General features: G+C 46.9%; 1 protein-coding gene across 2 annotated transcripts in view; it reads right to left on the bottom strand.

Moving 5' to 3' along the window:
* Nucleotides 1–5265: 5265 nt before the first annotated feature.
* Nucleotides 5266–20950, bottom strand: part of LOC140455376 (cytochrome P450 2K1-like) — a 36832-nt gene continuing 21147 nt past the window's right edge. For both annotated transcript variants that reach the window (XM_072550181.1, XM_072550182.1), the window contains 5 exons: nucleotides 19624–19797; nucleotides 14177–14318; nucleotides 10552–10739; nucleotides 10090–10231; nucleotides 5266–5961 (listed from right to left, as the gene is read on the bottom strand). In XM_072550181.1, the coding sequence (XP_072406282.1) occupies nucleotides 5783–5961; nucleotides 10090–10231; nucleotides 10552–10739; nucleotides 14177–14318; nucleotides 19624–19797 (825 nt within the window). In that variant the 3' untranslated portion in view covers nucleotides 5266–5782. The remainder of the gene's footprint in view (nucleotides 5962–10089; nucleotides 10232–10551; nucleotides 10740–14176; nucleotides 14319–19623; nucleotides 19798–20950) is intronic.

The raw sequence follows: 20950 nt of genomic DNA, 5'->3' as shown, positions 1-20950 counted from the left end.
ATTTACAAACAAAAAACAGAACATTCAGCAGAGGGCGCTCATTTCTGTGCTTCATACGGCTTTCTATATACCGTGCATCTATATGGACAGATATGCTGCACGTCTTACACCATCCTCTCTTATATTCAGCTCTGTCCACTTATTCTTCTAAACTGGATGCCACGTTCAGAGCCCTGATGGACACGGTAAAAGATGCCAAGCTGCACGATGTCTTCAGCACCCCTGCAGATGGAGCGCAGCGTAGATGCACCTGGTCACGGGCAGACGGGTCTATCTGCTCAAGGATAGATTACCTGTTTGTGTCCCGAACGCTCTCGGTCAGATCCACCGACGTCAAGCCGGTGTTCTTCTCTGACCACTGCCTCCTGCTGGCCGACTGTCACCTACAGGACGAACAGCGGGCGGGCAAGGGAACGTGGAAACTGAACACTAAGCTGTTGACCCCGGGAAACATCGAAGAGCTCAAGAGGGATTACGCAGGTTGGAGAACCGTGAAGCCCCTCTTTGAGTCTCCAGCGGACTGGTGGGAAACGGTAAAAGGGAACATCAAGAGGTTCTTTATCCTCAAAGGTGTCCAGGAGGCGAGAGAGAGGCGGGGAAAACTGTCCCAGCTCCAGGAAAGTATGCAGAACCTGCTCCTGCTGCAGACGATGGGGGTGGATGTCACGGAGGACCTCAAGGAGGTGAAGGGCCAGCAAGCCTCGCTCTTCGCCTCGGAGGCCTCCAGGATAATCTTCCGGTCCAGGGTCCGCTCGGTGGAGCAGGACGAGACGTGCTCACGTTTCTTCTTCCAGAAGGTGCACAAAGAGAGCTCCGTGCTCAGCAGCCTGAAGAAAGAAGATGGCTCGGTAACGTCATCTCAGGCTGACGTCATGAGGATCAGCAAATCCTTCTACGCCAGCCTGTATGACTCGAAGCCGACCGACAGCGCGGCCTCCCAGTCGTTCCTGTCCTCTATCACGGAGGTCCTAGATGACGGAACACGAGAGAGGCTGGACCAGCCGCTATCTCTGGATGAACTGACCAAGGCCCTCGAGTCCTTCGAAAAGAATAAAACTCCCGGAAGCGACGGCTTACCGGTCGAGGTTTATTCCGCTCTTTGGGACTTGATCGGCCAGGACCTGCTGGAGGTGTATGTCAGTATGCTCCGGGCAGGTACCATGAGTGAATCCATGAGGAAAGGCATCATCACCCTCGTCTACAAGCGGAAGGGGGAGAGGGAGGAAATTAGAAATTGGAGACCGATCTCACTGTTAAATGCAGACTACAAAATCCTGTCAAAGGTCATCGCCAACCGGGTCAGGTCTGCTCTGGGATCGGTGATCCACCCGGACCAAACCTGTGCTGTACCGGGCAGGAAGATCTCTGAGAGTCTCGCACTCCTCAGGGATACGATCGCCTACGTGCAGGACAGGGGGGTGGACACCTGCCTCATCAGCCTGGACCAGGAGAAAGCCTTTGACAGGATATCGCATACATATATGAGGGATGTCCTCTCCAAAATGGGCTTTGGGGAGGGAATCGGAAATTGGATCAGACTGCTCTACACCAACATTGTCAGTGCAGTCTCAATCAATGGGTGGGAATCAGATAGCTTCCCTGTAAGATCTGGAGTCAGGCAGGGATGCCCCCTCTCACCCGCCTTGTTTGTGTGTTGCATAGAGCCATTTGCCGAATCCATCAGGAAGGATGCGAGCCTGAGAGGGGTGACTATTCCTGGCAGCGGGGGCCTGCAGGTTAAGGCCTCCCTGTACATGGATGACGTCGCTGTTTTCTGCTCGGATCCGCTGTCTGTGCACAGACTCGTGTGCATCTGCGACCAGTTCGAACGGGCCTCGGGGGCCAAGGTAAACCGAGGCAAGAGCGAGGCCATGCTCTTCGGGAACTGGGCCGACCAATCCTCTATCCCCTTCACCGTCAGGACTGACCACCTGAAGGTGCTGGGTATTTGGTTCGGGGGGGCTGGGGCGTGCGCCAAGACCTGGGAGGAGCGGATCAGGAAGATGAGACAGAAACTAGGCAGATGGGGGCAACGGTCGCTCTCCATCGCGGGAAAAAACCTGGTCATCAGGTGTGAGGTACTCTCAGTATTGCTATATGTGGCACAGGTCTGGCCTATCCCCAGGACCTGTGCCGCCGCAGTCACCCGGGCCATCTTCCAATTCATTTGGAGATCAAAGATGGACCGGGTCCGAAGAGACTCTATGTACAAAGACCGGTGCAATGGGGGAAGAAACACGCCCAATGCCACCCTCACCCTGATGGCCACCTTTGTGTGTGGCTGCATCAAGCTGTGCGTGGATCCCCGGTACGCAAACACCAAGTGTCACTACGTACTGAGGTTCTACCTGTCCCCGGTGTTGCGAAGGATGGGCCTGGCCTCGCTGCCGCGGAACGCTCCGAGTAGTTGGACCGTTCCGTATCACCTGTCCTTCGTGGAGAAATTTATGAGGAAAAACACCTTTGACCACAAGTCCATCAGGAAGTGGTCAGCACGTAGCGTCCTTGAGACCCTTCGGGAAAAGGAGAGGGCGGATCCTGTCGAGCGGTTCCCTGAGCAGACTGTCAAAGCCATTTGGCAGAATGCCTCATCGCCAGAACTTTCCAACAAGCACCAAGACGTGGCTTGGCTGGTGGTGAGAAGGGCTCTGCCTGTGAGATCCTTTATGCACGCCCGGACTCTCTGCCGCACCGCACGCTGCCCTCGAAGTGGCTGCGGGGGGGACGAGACTGTCACACACCTCCTTCTGGAATGTGCCTATGCAGAGGAAGTCTGGAGAGGAATGCAGTGGTGCTTGTCGAGGTTCGTCCCGAGCAGCGCCGTGACGCGGGACTCCGTGCTCTACGGCCTGTTCCCCGGGACTCACACCGAGACGAACATTAACTGCGCCTGGAGGATCATCAACTCGGTGAAGGACGCTCTCTGGGCGGTCCGAAACCTGTTGATCTTCCAGCTGAAGGAGTTGACCCCGACCGAGTGTTGCAGACTGGCACATTCCAAGGTCCAAGACTACGTGTTGAGGGACGCGCTGAAGCTTGGGGCAGCTGCCGCCAAGGCGCGGTGGGGAAAGACCACTGTGTAAGATCGGCCTGCCGAAAGAAGAACAGGGGGCCCATACAGACGTTTTTTTGGGCTCTGCTGATGCCTCAGCCAAATATATGTATATATACAAGATTGAAAAAATGCACAGGATTGTAAAGGACAAGAATAAAGTCGAATCTGTGTTTGTAAATATGGACATATGTATGGCATGATCCAATGTACAGACCATCAAATCATTTATGAATAAAGTATATTTTTGAAATAAAAAAAAAGCTTTCTTTTTTTTAACATGATAAAGGCAGCGACCACCCTCTCTATTCCATAAACAAAGAACAAACACCAAAACACACAGAACAAAACTATAGCAGACAAACAAGACAAAGCTGCAAAACAAGACAAGCCAAGCCGAGTAGATACAACAGAGAAGATAATCTCAAGCTAAAGCTTTCACTAATCAACAATCTGACAATGGACATCTAGACGAATGGTTTCTGCAAAACACTCTCGACATTCTCAAGCCCTGACATTCTCCTTATAATATATCATGATCTTTCTTTGTTTTGTCTTTCACACAATAATTTGGGAATTAATTTAGAGAACGCCAATTTGACTGAAGTTGAGTCCCCGACTCATTTGAAATATTTCATTACGCAAGTCCCTGACCTGTTAGTGGGACTCTCCGACTCCCTTGAAGTCCCTGACTCCTTTTTTTAAGGGTCCCCATCTCTATTTGGACCCAGATCCGCAGGTCCCTGACCTGTCAGTGGGCGTCCCTGACTGGACACAAAAAAAAATCAAACTTGTGATTTTTCAAGGTAGGTCCCTATCTGGAATCTGACTTTTCTGGTATTACAATCAGCATATCCCAGATCCAACCTTCCATTTCCCCTCCCCCCACCTTATCCCAGATCCAACCTTCCATTTCCCCTCCCCCCACCTTATCCCAGATCCAACCTTCCATTTCCCCTCCCCCCACCTTATCCCAGATCCAACCTTCCATTTCCCCTCCCCCCACCTTATCCCAGATCCAACCTTCCATTTCTCCTCCCCACACCTTATCCCAGATCCAACCTTCCATTTCCCCTCCCCCCACCTTATCCCAGATCCAACCTTCCATTTCCCCTCACCACACCTTATCCCAGATCCAACCTTCCATTTCCCCTCCCCCCCACCTTATCCCAGATCCAACCTTCCATTTCCCCTACCCATACCTTATCCCAGATCCAACCTACCATTTCCCCTCCCCCCACCTTATCCCAGATCCAACCTTCCATTTCCCCTCCCCCCACCTTATCCCAGATCCAACCTTCCATTTCCCCTCACCACACCTTATCCCAGATCCAACCTCCCATTTCCCCTCCCCCCACCTTCTCGCAGATCCAACCTTCCATTTCCCCTACCCATACCTTATCCCAGATCCAACCTACCATTTCCCCTCCCCCCACCTTATCCCAGATCCAACCTTCCATTTCCCCTACCCACACCTTATCCCAGATCCAACCTACCATTTCCCCATCCCATACCTTATCCACTTCCAACCTTCCATTTCCGCTCCCCCCACCTTCTCACAGATCCAACCTTCCATTTCCCCTCCCCAGACCTTATCCCAGATCCAACCTTCCATTTCCCCTCCCCCCCACCTTATCCCAGATCCAACCCTCCAACTGGACACTGCCCTCTTCACCCGTCGACCCTGTCCATCTCCCTTCCCACCAATCCACTCCATCCTCCCTACCGACCTATCACCTTCACCCCCAACTTCATTGACCTATCACATTCTCAGCTACCCTGCTCCTTGACCCCACTCCCCTCCCATTTATCTCTCAGCCCCTTGAGCTCCCTTGGGCCACAAACCTCATTCCTGATGAAGGACTGATGCTCCAAACATCGATTCTCCTGCTCCTCAGATGCTGCCTGACCTGCTGTGCTTTTCCAGCACCACACTCTTTGACTCTGATCTCCAGCATTACAGTCCTCACTTTCACCCTGTGATCACAATACGGCAACATTCTGTGTTAAATCTGCACATATCTCTGCACAGATGCGGACTTGGATCTCTGCTGATTCACTATTTGATCAGTAACGTAGTCAGCAATGAGGCAGCACCAAACGGTAATGAGTATATATCCAGGAGCTATCTGACTGTACTGTCACGCCACCAACTTTGAGCTCCATTTTCCAATAATGACATTGCACTAATTGGATATAGAGCATATTTATTAGATATTTAATCATCACATCCATGATTAACTTTATTCCATATTTAGATTAATCTGACAGAGTTTTCAGCTCCCTGAGGATTTGTATGTGATTGGGTAGGAGTCTGACTAACGTAAGGTGGTCTCCCGATTTCAGAATCAGTGAAACGTGCTGGTTATTGTTCGAGAACAAGGCTTAACCATTCGGTAGTTGCAATGTATCCATTTGAAAGCATTTCGATGGCTTGATTAAGTCAATGCTCCGTGTGTAAAGTTTTCTCAACATGAACGAGTTGGATTGATTGAGTGGTCAGTGGACTCACGCCTATCAATGGGATTCCAGCTTCTTTATACAACTGGAGAAAATGTTCCTTGGAATTGTTATCCTTCACGGGAGAGTGTTTCGGAGACAAGCTGATGGAATTACAGTTTGTGCAAACAGTAAACGATTGTGTCACAGCTAGTGTAGAGATGGGATAATCGAGTCCCACCTTTATAAACCCAGCAGTGAAAGACCGACTGGGCCTGTCGCTGGGTCCCATCAGCGAGACACAGCACAAACCCGGTGGGGTTTTGGGTTGGTCACGAAGCCGATTCTCGGGCTAGTGTCCAGGTCGGTCACCCCTGGTGGGGCCTGGAAGTGGAACTTCTGCAGCAGGGTGGTGAAGAACAGGAAAAGCTCCACTTTAGCCAGTGCCTCACCAACGCACACCCTCCGACCTGAAAAAGAACAGGGGATGGTCAGTACTTCACCCACACACAGACACAGACACACACACACACACGCACACATACACACACACGCACACATACACACACACGCACACATACACACACACACACACACACACACACACACACACACACACAGATACACAGGCACAAACACACGCGCACATACACACACACACACACACACACACACACAGATACACACAGGCACACGCACACACACAGACACACACACAGACAGACAGACACACACAGACACAAACACAGGCACAGACACACACATAGACACACACATACACAGACACACACACACAAACACTCACACAGACAGACAGACACACACACACACAAACAAACACACCCACAAACACACACACACCAACACACACACACAAACAAACACACCCACAAACACACACACACCAATACACAAACAAACACTCACACAGGCAAACAGGCAGACAGACACACACACCCACAAGTACACACATACCAACACACACACCAACACACACACTCAAACACTCACACAGACAGACACACACGCACAGGGTTCATTCATAAACAGGTGGAGTCCATTCGGTCACTCAAACCCCTTTCCCCATTCAGTAAGATCCTTGCTGATCCTCTACCTACACTCTGCTCTCTCACACAAACTATTGCGATCCTAGCTCATGGTATTATTCCGTTAGGAAAGAAGATAGGGAAAGTGACTGAGGTGTGGGAGCACTTTGGGCTGTGTGATTGTAATTTCTATTAGTTTTAAAACAGTTATGGAAAAGGATAGAACTGATCAAAAAGTTAGAGTTCTAAACTGGAGTAAGGTTGAGTTTGACGGTATTAGACAGGAACTTTCAAACATTGATTGAGGGAGGTTATTCACAGATAAAGGGATAGTTGGATAGTGGGAGGCCTTTAAGAACGAGAGTTCAGAGACAGTATGTTCCTGTTAGCGTGAAGGGCAAGGCTGGTAGGTGTACAGAATGTTGGATGACCAGAAAAATTGAGGCTTTGCTCAAGACAAAGAAAGAGGCATATTATCAGGTATAGCCAGTTGGGATCGAGTGAATCCCCAGCAGAGTATAAAGGCAGTAGGAGTATACTTAAGAGGGAAATCAGGAGGGCAAAAAGGGGACATGAGAGAGCTTTGGTAAAATGAGTTAAAGAGAATCCATAAAGTCTCGATAAGTATATTAAGTACAAAGGAGTAACTGGGGAGAGAATAGGACCCCCTTAAAGATTAGCAAGGCCCGCCTATGTGTAGAACCATAGGAGATGGGTGAGGTATTAAATGGAGACTTTGTGTCAGTATTTACTGTGGAAAACGACATAGAAGTGGGGGAACTTGGGGGAATAAGTAATGAAGGCTTGAAAAGAGTTCATATTACAGAAGAGAAGGTGCTGGAGGTCTTAAAACACACAAGAGGAGATAAATCCCCGGGAACTGAGCAGATATTTCCCAGAACTTTGAGGAAGGCTTGGGAAGAGATTGCTCAGCCACTTGCTGAGATATTTGTATCATTGATAACCACAGGTGGGGTGCCGGAAAACTGGAAGTTGGCTAATGTGGTATCATTGTATAAGAAAGGCCATAAAAAAGTGAATTACAGACAGGGTGAGCCTGATGTCAGTGGTGGGTAAGTTGTTGGAGGGGATTTTGAGGAATAGGATTTACATGCATTTGGAAAGGCAAGGATTGATTAGGGATAGCCAACATGGCTTTGTGCATGAGAAATCATGTCTCACTAACTTGGACACGAAGGGTCTTTTTCCATGCTTTATGACTCCAAGACTCTAAGTGAAATCCCAGGCTGAAATCATAGGAACAGCAGTGTGCCATTCAGCCCAACCAGTCTGTTCCACCATTTAATGACTGATCTATTGTATAGCTCCATATCCCTTAGGCCTATACCCCTTCAAGTCTTTGCTTAACAAAAATGTATCTATCTCAGATTTAAAACTAAAAACTGATCCAGCATCAACTGCAGTTTGTGGAAGAGAGTTCCAAACATCTACCACCCTCTGTGTGTGGATGTGCTTCCTAATGTCTCTCCTTCAGACAATTAAGATAATAGAGAATTAACCAAACAATTTACATACAGCAAAAATGTAAAGGCTTTGTAAAAATCAATCCCATTTATTCCACTAACATGTCTCGACAGTACTCCCATCTGAGACAATTCCCTGCCCTGTCAATAGAGCTTAAGTTGAGTTTAATTCCCAGTCTCGAGGATCTATCAGCTTCTTCCTGGAGCTGGCATACAACTGAGCATAGACTTTCTCAGCTTCAAATGACCTTTTCAGAGTTTTATCTAAGTAGATCCAGTCTGGAACTTTTAAACTAAACTCCTTAAACTGAGGTAAACTTTTTCTTAAAATTAGTACCTCCCCCCTTTCTGGGGAGCAACTGCTTTATGCACCCAACTTCAGCCAAGGCTTCAGGTGAACTGATTTTCCCAGCATCTTTAAGACCCTGATGATCATTGCAATAGTATCTTTCTGACTTGCCGTTTCGGTCTCCTGATTTATTTTCTTCCTCACATCCAGACTCTTGCTCAGAGGCTTGTACATAACACCCATCAGGGTCTTTTAGCCTTTGCCGTTCCTTGATTCTGCCCACACAGGTTCTGTGCTTCTGACTCTGTATCACTACTTGCTATCGTTGTAACTTAATTTCTTACTGAGAAGGCACCCAGACCTCCTCTGCCAACTGTTTGTCCATTCAATAGAATGTGTCTCCTTGGAGATGTAGCTCCCAGACCTGATCCCCTCACAGTTACATCTTTGTGGCACTGGCAACATCATATGGTGGCACAGTGGTTAGCACTGCTGCCTCACAGCGCCAGAGACCTGGGTTCAATTCCCGACTCAGGCAACTATCTGTGTGGGGTTTGCACATTCTCCCCATGTCTGTGCGGGTTTCCTCCCACAATCCAAAGATGTGCAGGTTAGGTGAATTGGCCATGCCAAATTGCCTGTAGTGTTAGCTGAAGAGGTAAATGTCGGGGAATGGGTCTGGGTGGGTTACTCTACGGAGGGTCGGTGTGGGTTTGTTGGGCCGAAGGGCCTGTTTCCACACTGTAAGTAATCTAAAAAAAACCCCACCAAGTTCAATCTGTGCTACTATTTGCTACAGTGCTACTATACTGTTATTTGACTGAAGTGCTTCTAAGGTAACTCTCTGCAGAACATTTTTTTTAATGTATTCTCCAATGGATAGACCATGACATCATGAGAGTAAAAACATAGGCCATTCAGCCCATTGAGTCTGCTCTGACGGCTGGTCTGATAATCCACTCTGCTGCCTTTCCACCACCAACTTTGATTCCCTCACTTACCTCAGCCTTGAATAGACTTAATGACCCAACTTCTGCCGTCCTCTGCAGTAAAGAACTCCATAGACTCACCGCCCTCTAACAGCAACAAAATTCCTCATCATCTCTTTGCTAAATGGGCTCCCCGTTATTCCAGATTCTGCCCTCTGGTCCAGGACTCTCCTATGCTGTCAAACAGCCTCTGAGCCTTGTGTACTGGTGTATAAAATAGTTCAGACCTGAAAGGGTTAATTGACATTATGGGATGCGCTCCTCCCATCTAGTTATCAAGTGTCAGCATTTGTACATTCAGTCACGTTGATCCCCCTGCAGTTGCTGTATTCTTAGACTGGACCCGATATCTCACAAGAGGAAATCGTAGTATCTCAGATATGTTGCAACTAGTCATTCAGTAAGATGTAATAAACCTAGTTACTGTACATCGAAACTAAGGCTACCTTCTGCTCAAGGCGATGTGTCAGTCTCCTTCCCCATTGGATATCAGTAACGCAGATGGATACCAATCAGAAGGATTGGTGGTAGTGAATCAACCCAAGATATCTCTCGTGGTCCCAACAGGAACTGGAATGTCCCAGTTGGGACCAGCAGCAGTAGCAGCAAGATACAAGACCAAGTTCACCCTGTACAGTTTACACCCGCGCGAAATGCTAAAGCAGGTCTAATTGTGACATTGTGGAGTTCCTGCCTGTTCAAAATAAAGATTGCTCTCAACAGTTCCTCATCTCACTTCAGAAATGGAAATATTTAACAGCAGGAAGACATGTCCCTCTCGTCCAGTTACCTGCAGAGAAAGGCATGAAGGCGTCTCTCTTCACAAAATTCCCATCAGCATCCAGGAAGTGAGCCGGGTTAAACTCCTTTGGAGTTTTCCATTGAGTTTTGTCACGCAGCACCGAGGTCAGGACAGGAATCACGTACGTTCCCTGTAAACAAGAACAATAATTCGGAATGTGTTTCTGAGCCTGACTTCAATGGAGAGTGAATGAAGTGGGATGTGTGAATCCAGTGTTGGACCTGACCCTGTTAGTTTCCAGTGGTCAAGGTGGGGCCCATACTTATTTTAAATGTCATTGGGATTCCTCCACTATGAAAATTGCCACCCCCGATTCACTAATTTCCAAATCAGTCCCATTTAAAACTTGTTTCCTTTTCTGTCACTTTTAATTTTAGTTTGAAGGTACTTCCAATTTCTCGCAGACACAGATTGCGAAACCCTAGCCTGGTTGATATCATTCAGAACTACCTTTGGAATGAAATGTCCTTTCACGTGTGTGTCCTCAGTTGTTGAATGAGGAAGGTTCATGGGGACGATGTTGGCAAATCTCTGGATTTCATGAATCACAGCGTCAGTGTAAGGCATTCGCTTTCGGTCTTCTGTTACAGGGGCTCGTCCGGCTCCTATCACCTGATCGATTTCTTCCTGAACTTTCCCTGAAATAGAGGAAGCTTGGATTGGGGAAACTGCCATCAAACAATGGGATAGAAATTCATCAGTGACAGAAATAAGGCACGATCAATGTGTCTTATGTTCCCCATTCGATATTCATCAACTTCAATAAACACAAAAGCCAAATACATACAACAAGCGATTGGTTGTATTTGGGTCACTGTGTGCTAACCTTCAAGATCAATTTTATCATTTTACTTTTCACTCATGGGATGGGCACGTTGCTGGCTCGGCCAGCAATTATTGCCCGTCCCTAGTTGCCCCTCGAGCTGCCTCCTTGAACCGCTGCAGTCCACCTGTTGGGGTGAGACCGGCAATGCTGCGAGAGATGGAGTTCCAGGATTTTGACCCAGTGACGCTGAAGGAACGGGGATATATTTCCCAGTCAGGATGGCGAGTGGCTTGGAGGGGAACTTGCCATGATCTGCTGCCCCTGTCCTTCTAGATGGACTTGGAAGGCTGTTTCCAGATTTTTGGTGAATTGCTGCAGTGCATCTTATCGATGGTACACAGTACTGCGACTGAGTGCCGGTGGTGGATGGAGTTGATGCTTGTGGATGTGGTGCCAATCAAGTGGGGGCTGCTTTGTCCCTGGGTGGTGTGAAGCTTCTGGAGTGCTGTCAGAGTCGCACTCACCCATTTACTTGTGAAGGCAATTGGACAACACTTCTAAAATAATTCCATGCCAATTTTGGAATGACAGATACTCATTACCATTGAGAAGAATTCCATTGCGAGTGGATATTTACTGAGCCTAAATTTCTGTGAAAATACCTGCTCGCCTCAGAACTCACCCAAGACAGGAGGACCCCATTTTCGGGGTTTCCTCAAAAGCAGCCCAGAAGAGGTCAAAGGTTTCAGGCCCCTGGACTGTGACCAAGTAAATAGGAGACAGTGTGTTCAGGAAACAAACAAACAATTCAAGAGAGGAGCAAATTCCTGCAGAGGCTGGAGTCTGGACTGGAAACAACAAATGCTGGGGATCACAGCGGGTCACACAGCAGCCATGGAGAAAGAGGAAGCTGACTTTTCAAGTCCAGATGACTCTTTGTCAGAGCTGCGCTGAGCAGCTCTTGCCTCGAAACATTAACTTCCTCTCTCTCCATGGATGCTGTCTGACCCACTGTGATCCCCAGCGTTTGTTGTTCCCAGAACAATTCGAGAGAGTTCATCGGGAACACATGGAGGTGAAGTTCAAGTATCAAAGAGATCAGATAAGAAACTAAACTCTCTGACCCCTGACCCATGAGTGGCCAAGTCATCAGGTTACACGCGAGACTTATTGCTGAGCTATTGAACTGGATTGACAACAAGCCATTCCAAGGGACTGCCTGTGTAAAGTGACCTAAATCAACCAATGGCTTAAGGTACTGTACCGACAGTATGCATTGTATTGCAGGAAATATCTTGCCAAGTTGAATGTGAGAGAGATTGTTCTGCTCTGAATTACAATGAGAGACATTGGTGATGTCCAGGAGGCCTGCCATTGCTTTGTTCTCTCATGCAGCATGCTTGTCTACAACCAGTTACATTGAGATCGAGATGAAGGAAATCGTTCTGACATTTTCTGAAAGGTTGCCTTGCCCTTGCTTCTGAAACGTGTTTATTGGTATCATTGGCCATTCTCATCTCCACAAATCCTTACTCACCATCAGTCCAATTCTGACACAGTCAACTGTTTGCCAAGTGAATCTGTCTGAAAGAAGCTCAGCCAGTTCTTGTTGGGTTCCTGATATTTCTGTAGAAACCCTCAGAATATTTAAGAAGTGCACATGTGATCCCCAGTGTTACAGACCACACCAAACCCGCTCAAAATATATTAAGAAGATAGCCTAGTCCCCCAGCGTTTTCTTATTTTTAAAGGCAATTGCGTTCCGGATACAATTTGATTGGTCAAACTCCCAGGCTTGAAAGAAAACACAGTTTAGGGCAGCATGGTGGCTCAGTGATTAGCACTGCTGCCTCACTGCACCAGGGTCCCAGGTTCAATTACTACCTCGGGTGACTGTCTGTGTGGAGTTTGTGCATTCTCCCTGTGTCTGCATGGGTTTCCTCCCACAGTCCAAAGATGTGCAGGTCTGCTGAATTGGCAATGCTGAATTGTCCATAGTGATAGGTTCATTAGTCAGAGGGAAATGGGTCTGGGTAGGTTACTCTTTGGTGTACTGCTTGGACCAAAGAGCCTATTTCCACACTGTGGGACTCTAATCTTTATTCTTAAAACCCTATTCAAATACAGACAAATAAGAAATTCTAAAAATTAATTTAACTGTGACTCTATTGAATTGCTTAACGAGATAATATATATGCTAACTACTACTGATTAGCAGTTCCAAGATCGTAGCATCCCATAAACACACCCTTGGCAAAGGCAAATTCAGTGAAACAGATTGTCTCACGTGCAACTCTCTAGTCCAGTCCATCCAGGGATAACTCTGAGAGAGAACTCGAGCATTTTGTTTTAACAGGGAGAGATGTGTAACAGCTTCCAAACCCCAACACGACTGAAAGTTAAACTAAAATTCTGGCTCTGTGGGAGCTTGACACCACCCCTTCAGGCTGCTTCTATTGTTCCAACATTTAAAAAAAACAAAGCTCGCTGGGCTCAGAGCAGACCACTGGGCTTCTAGTTTGCAACAGTTGCTTTCAAAAGGACAAATCCTTCTTAAAGCAGCATCTCATAACACCAGATAAACATGGCTCTGGAAATTGAGATTAGAATAATTTGGTTGCTGATTCTAACCAGCACAGACCCAAAGGACCTTTTATTGTGCTGTAGAGCTCCACGACTCTTAACTCCAATCATCTGTGTGTGAAGTAAGGTGTGTGATACAGTCTATTTGGATTTTTGAATTTTGAACTAGTGGCATTTGGATTTTCCTTGTGTCTGAAGGGGTTTAATGATTAACTGGTAAGTATTTCTGTCACTGTGGTGAGTTTTCTTAAAGTACAGGAGCAGAGAAAGAGAGAGACCTCCTGGAGAGTTTTGTTCACCTTTGGAGAGTTTATGAGCGAACAGAATAAACAGAGGAGTATATTAGGCTTTCAGATAGAAGATTCCAGAATTTGGGGGGGAGGCTTAAGCGAGACATCCATAGCATGACTTTTATGGCGGTTTTGACATTGATATCACGTTGTTATGAGTGTCACACTGGGTATAATCCCTGAATCTGCAGTGCACATCATGCCTGGGGGAGTTACCTTGAATTCAACTCAATTTCAGAAAGACTCCACTTGCTGACTCCCTCACCATCAGCTCTTCCTGAGAGCAACCAGTTGAGGTGTTACTGATTAAAATGACCAATTTCACACTGACCATGGGCCTAGTTTACTACTGACCTCGATAGTCCTGTCCATATGATCAAGTAACAGTTTAGACACCAACAACAACTAACAAACACAAAGTTCGTGATTCCCTTACTCTGGATATCCGGATATTTCATCATGAGAAGGAGTCCCCAGCACACGGTGGTGGAAGTGGTTTCTGTGCCGGCACTAAACAGGTCAATGATTGTAATCAGCATGTCCTTTTTCTGAATTTCCAAGGCTTGGCCTTTTGATTCCTTCAAGACAAAATAGAATAAAGGAGAAGCTGCCACATTCTTGACAGAAATATTTTAGTGCAACCGGACGCAGCAGGAACGGAACCAAATCAATTCCAGACGACACAGTACAGCAGCACTTCACAGGAGGCTCTAAGGCACTGAAGGTGTCACCGAGACAGGGAATGGCACATCAGCAAATCAACTTCCCAGCTCGGGGCGAACATACCCACAACTACAGCAGAATAAAGGAGAAGGTACCACGTTCTTGGGGGAAATATTTGAGTGTGTATATTGCTGGATGGGTCTGTGTCATTGGGGGCAGTGGCTGTCTTGCTCAGAGTCAGGATTTCATGAATTCAGGCCACACTTCACAAATCTGAGTGCACAACCTCAGCTGAAATTTCAGCTCTGTTCTGAGAGGGTGCTGCACTATCAGAGGTGCTGCCTTTCAGATGAACTATTTAACTGATTAAACACAGGTGTAATTCTGGTCTCCCTGCTCAAGGAAGGATGTGGTGAAATTTGAAAGGATTCAGAAAAGGTTTACAAGGATGTTGCCAGGGTTGGAGGGTTTGAGCTGCAGGGAGAGGCTGAATGGGCTGGGGCTGTTTTCTCTGGAGCGTCGGAGGTTGAGAGGTGAACTTATCAAGGTTTATAACATCATGAGGGGTATGGATATGGTGAAAAGCCAAGGTCCTTTTCCAAGCATGGGGAGTCCAAAAGTAGAGGGCACAGGTTTAAGGAGAGAGGGGCAAGATTTAAAAGGGACCGAAGGGGCAACTTCTTCACACAGAGGGTAGTGCGTGTGTGGAATGAGCTGCCAGACAAAGTGGTGGAGGCTGGTACAATTATAACATTCAAAAGGCATCTGGATGGGCATATGAATAGGAGGGGATATGGGCCAAGTGCTGGCAAACGGGAGTTGATTAATTCAGGATATCTGATCAGCATGGACGAGTTGGAGCGAAGGATCTGTTTCGATACAGTCCATCTCCAAGACTCTGGGTACATGTAAAACATCATGTTATTAATTTAACAAGGACAGAGAACTCTTCACTGGTGTCTTAGCCAATGTTAACACTTCTACCAAAAGTGTTGATCTGGTCATTATCACTGTTATTAATGTGGGGCCTTGCTGCACACAAATTCATTAACTCATCCCCATGTGTTCCAACAAACCTCACATTTTAAAAATCAATCCTTCTCTGTAGAAAGCTTTGGGACATCTCAATGACATGAAAGGTAATATATTGAGAAGTGAGACTTGGGTACGCAGGCTATATTCATTACTACTTTTGTACACTTGATAGAAGTCAGCAATATATTGAGCAATGAACAAAATATTCACAAACTTGAGGACGTCAAAGGCGGATTGGTGAAATGGACAGACGAAGCTGACCAGAAAGAATGGTGAAGTGACACACTTTTCTATGAAGAATGAGGGAAAAACAATATGGAGTCAACCATTTGATTCTAAAGTCAATGCAGAAGGAGACAGAGCAGATGGGAACCGACACTGACCACAGACACCGAGTGGAAAACTGATGGGAAACCTGGGTGGCTTTCCATCAGGAGCTATTTCATTGCAGTCAGGAGCTAACTTGGGAAGCCTCAGGCCTATGGCCTATTTCAGCCCAGGGTGGGAATGATGAACCTGCCAGCCAATCAAAGTGGTGGGCACTGCCAGTGTTACACTCAGACCTTCACCATGGATAGTCACTAGATCCCCACAGACAGACAGTGGTACAAGGGGTAAAGTCACTGGCCTGGTAATCCAGCTAACCCCCCGGACAATGTTCTGTCAGCATGGGTTCAAATCCCACTCGTGGCTGATGGTGAAATTTTAATTCAATAAAATCTGGAATAAAGAGCTGGCCTTGCTGTGAAAGCCCACCTGGTTCCTATGTGGAAGGGGACATCTGGATTCTTACCTAGTCTCGCCTATACACGAAGGCAGAGCCACTGAAAGATAACAAAAAAGAGAAAATGCTGGAAGATCTCAGCAGGTCTGGCAGCATCTGTAAGGAGAGAAAAGAGCTGATGTTTTGAGTCTAACTGACCATTTGTCAAAGCTTTGACTCAAAACATCAGCTCTTTTCTCTCCTTCCAGATGCTGCCAGACCTGATAAGATTTTCCAGCATTTTCTCTTTTGGTTTCAGATTCCATCATCTGCAGCGACTGAAAGATGGTTGACTCTTTACTGCCCTCTGGACAATTTGGGAGGGGCAATAAATAGGCAGTACCGTGGTTACCACTGCCTCCCCACAGCACCAGGGATCTGGGTTCCTTGGGTGACTGCGTGGAGTTTGCACATTCTGCCTGTGCCTATGTGGGTTTTCGCTGGTAATTCCGGTTCCCTCCCACAGTCCAAAAATGTGCAGGTTCAGTGGATTGGACACAGGAAATGCACCGTTACAGGGAAGGGTAGGGTGCTGTTTGGAATGATAGCACAGATCCAATGGGCCAAATGGTCTCCATCTGCACTGTCCGGATTTGATGATTCCAGCCCCTGTGATGCCCACTGTGATTTGAAAGAGATGGTTTAGGTTTGTGGGAATGGGAGAATGGAAGGGGATGAGTGTAGGCTGATTGTTCTCAAAGCCCGATTGTGAAGTTGTGATGTTGTGGGAATGTCACAGGGATTACTGATTCAGAACCCCAGGCTCGTATTCTGGGGGTATAACTGTGGATGCTGTAAATCTGAGAGAAGACCAGAAAGTGCTGGAGAAACTCAGCAGGTCAGACAGCATCTGTGAAGGGTGAAACAGTGTTAACGTTTCATGTCTGGCCTGGTCCTTCTTCCGAACTAATACGCTGGGGGAGACTGGTTCAGGTCCTGCCATGGCAGACTGCAAAACCTGAATTGAACGAAAATCTGGAATGGCAATTGTAAAACACCTGTCATTGAAGCCAATCTGGTTCATTAATGTCCCTCCAGCAAGAAAATTGGCCATCCTTACCTGGTCTGGCCTACATATAACTCCAAACCCATAGCTATTTGGTTGACTCTTAACTGCCAATTAAATGAGCAAAAAAGCTGGCCCCATCCCATGAAAATCGAAATCACTGTAAGGATGTTGTCAGCTACTTCACAGAGAACAGTCTTCGGGAGTTATTGAAAGAAGAGTTATTGAAAAGGTGGCACGGTGGATCAGTGGTTCGCACTGCTTGCCTCACGGCGCCAGGGAGAAAGGTTGGTGTTGATTAAATCCCACTCACCCTGGGGTCAGACTTTCGGAGGCAGCTGTTGGTCTGCACAATATCCGAAGTTGGCACAGCCAATTCAGAGGCCCCTTAGAAAAGAATCAGACAAAGTCTTTGGTTCTTTATTGTCAGGGAGTACAAGGGTGAGGAAGTGATCTTAAACCTCTACATAGGGGGAAAGGAAGCCTGGCATAGCTTCAGCTGGTGCACTGTATCCATTGTGATATTACACTTTGAGAAGGATCTTGGAGCTGTGCGGTGGGGGTAGAATATTTTGAGAAGAGTGAATGTATTCCTGAGTGTGGTACCAATTGCCAGGATTGCAGAGAGACTGTGGGAGCTGGGGGGGTTTGTTTATTCCCCTCAGAATGAAGAAGGCTGAGGGGAAACTGAATGGAACCATTCAAAGGCATGAATGGTTTTGTTTGGAAGAATAGAGTCAAACTGGTGTTGCGGGGAGGGTGGGAGGTCAGTGCACTCGAGATTTCAGGTGATTTCCAAGAGACCCCGCAGAGCGTGACAGGAAGGAATGTCTGTTTTATCTGCACCGTCTATTAAGTGATGGGGCTTCCACTCTGAAGACAGCGGTGGAGACAGACCCAGAGTAACACTTCGATAATGAGTGGACAGGAAGGGTCAGGGGGCTGTTGAAGCTGGATCATTAAGCGTATGCAAGACTGAGATAGGAAGGTTTTGAATCAGTGAGAGAATCAAGGGTTATGGAGTTAAGAGTCAAAAAACGTGGTGCTGGAAAAGCACAGCCGATCAGGCAGCATCCTAGGAGCAGGAGGGTTAACGTTTCGAGCATAAGCCCTTCATCAGGAATGTGTGCCCTCATGCTCAAAACGTCGATTACCCTGCTCCTCGGATGCTGCCTGACCTGCTGTGCTTTCCCAGTGGAACACTCTTCGACTCCGATCTCCGGTATCTGCAGTCCTCACTTTCTCCGAGTTGATTGCGGAGTAAAGGCAGGCAAGTGGAGTTCAGGTTATCATGGTCTCACCGAATGACAGAACAGATTTGATGGGCTGAAAGGCCCATTTCTGCTCTTATGTCTAATGGTCTGTGGTCTTATTTGTAAGAGGTGGATAAATACTTGAAGGGAAATGAGTGATAGGGCAGTGGGGAAAGAATAGGGGAGTGGGATAGCTCTACCTGGGAGCAGCCATCGATTCGATGGGCCAAATGACCTCCTTCTGTCCTGTAACACCCTACAATTCTCTGAAGGAAAGTTGTCTCTCCTGTCTAAGTTCACCATTAGACTTCAATCCACTCTGGCAGCACAGCAGAGATGAAGGGCTGGTCTTAATGGATGTGAGGTTTAAATTCATTTGTCTCAAAGAGATTGACATCCCAGACAACATGAGCAGAGGACGGCTCCAAAGCACTCAACAACACATCCAGGTGGAATTTGAGGGACGTTATTCAGGGAAAATAACGTGTAAAATAAGTAGAAGCTCCTCACCAATTATATTCTGAGAAGATATCTCTCTCACATTGTAAATTGCGAGATTAAAACTCATACATCCTTCAGGGATGTGTAATCATAATGTCACTGGAATCATCATCCAGGTGACAGGTTAATGTACCCATGCCCCGACATGTATTCAAAACCCAACATGGCACATGGTGAAACTTGAATAAAAAATCTGCAGTTTACAGTTGGTCTAATGGTGACCATGTATCAAACTGTCGATTGTTGTAAAAAATCCACCTGGTTCACTGATAACCCTTAGGGAAGGAAATCTGCCAGTCTTACCTGGTCTGGCCTACATGTGACTCCAGACCCACAGCAATGTGGGTGACCCCACTGCCCTCTGGGTAATAAATGCTGGCCCAGCCCCTGTCACTCACATCCCATGTCTGAAACCAATGCTACACCCTGGACACAAACATCCACATGATGTCATGAGCACTACGATCAGAGATATGATCAGATACAGTGCATGCTTGAAGCTACACATTTGTAGTTCCATCCAGAAACTAGGGGCAGCACTGAGCGATATAATAACAGATGTTTAACACAGAATCTTCCTCCATCAAAACCCACAAAGTCCTGGTGTGGAGTCTGAAATCTGGGGAGATACCCCTTACTGCTGAAAAGGTGTGTCACTGTACCTGCTGATGCCTCAGAATTAAGGCCTCGTTTAGGGTCTGAATGCTGTTCTCACTCAAGGTTTCTTCAGCTGCTTTGATGAAACTGTCGAAGATTTCCATCATCTTATCTCGATTTTGAATAAACTTCCTGTGGCTCGGAATCAGAAATCCCAGAGATGGGTAAGAATTGTACAGCTGGATTGGAACAAGAACATAACCAATAAGTTCAGGCTTGCGTTGATTAGTGACTGTTCGTCTGTAGTCGATGCGTTGGCCAAGTAATTTACGGTGACATAAAACAAAGAGCTGCTGGAAATCGGAAACAAAAGCAGGAATTGCTGGAGAAACTCAGTGCGTCTGGCCACATCAGTGAGAAGAAAGCAGAGTTAACATCGTGAGTCCGGTGAGGCCTTGGGAATTTTTTTAAAAATTGGAACAGGAATGGCAAGTTACGTGAACCTTGCCTGACCTTGGTCAAAAAGGAAAAGGAGAAATATGTAAAGTCTGGGAGGATGGAATTAACTGATTAGTGATGAAGAAAGGTTGGATAGACTGGGTTTGTTTTCACCGGAACGCAGGAGGTTGAGGGGTTAGAATAGAGGGGTGACTTAATAGAAAATAATAAGGGGCTTGGATGGAGTGGATAGGGAGGACCCGGGTTACCTCACAGAGAGGCCAAAAATTGGGCACACAACTTTATGGTGATTGGTGGAAAGATTAAAGAGGACTCAGTGAAAAAATGTTTCTCAGCCTCAGGGTGTTGGGAGTCTGGAATCTGCTGCCCAGTTTGGTTGCTGAGGTGGGAAATTGCTGGAAAGGTGCCTGCATCCGCTCCGGACGCACTGTAACCTGCAAGGAAATGGACTGGATCACGGAAAGTGGAATTTGACCGGGTGATGACATTATTTATCCAAGGGCTGAATGGCATCGTTCTGATGTGTAACTGTTCCGAGGGGCTCCCACCTCTCTCCTCGTTATTGACCTTCTGATTTATCAATGAGGCAAGGCCGCTCTCTCGTTATCCCCACAGACTTTAAACGCCTGACTGACCTGAGACTTATTCTGAAATACTGTCAAAGTGATCTGATCCCATCTTGTCACTGTCCAGGGTATTGTTGGTCATGGCTTTGCAGCAATGTCTTCTGTAGTCTTTTCCCCCTTGCTTTTGGGTTTTCTATCTTTTTGTTTCAAAGTCATGGTCTGCACCATTTGGAGTCTTCCCATTTTTTTCTCAGCTTTGCCTTTGAATCTTGCAAGGGCAAGTGATTGTTATTTGAGTGGGTGTGTTCTAGACCCCAGGTCCTACAAAGTAGGGCCTCCCTCCCACCTGCCTCCTCTAACCTAAATT

This window comes from Chiloscyllium punctatum, chromosome 30 (assembly GCF_047496795.1).
Source record: "Chiloscyllium punctatum isolate Juve2018m chromosome 30, sChiPun1.3, whole genome shotgun sequence".
In the NCBI taxonomy this organism is placed as follows: Eukaryota; Metazoa; Chordata; class Chondrichthyes; order Orectolobiformes; family Hemiscylliidae; genus Chiloscyllium; species Chiloscyllium punctatum.
The sequence above is the reverse complement of the archived record's forward strand: the minus strand, read 5'-3'. Positions and strand labels throughout refer to the sequence as shown.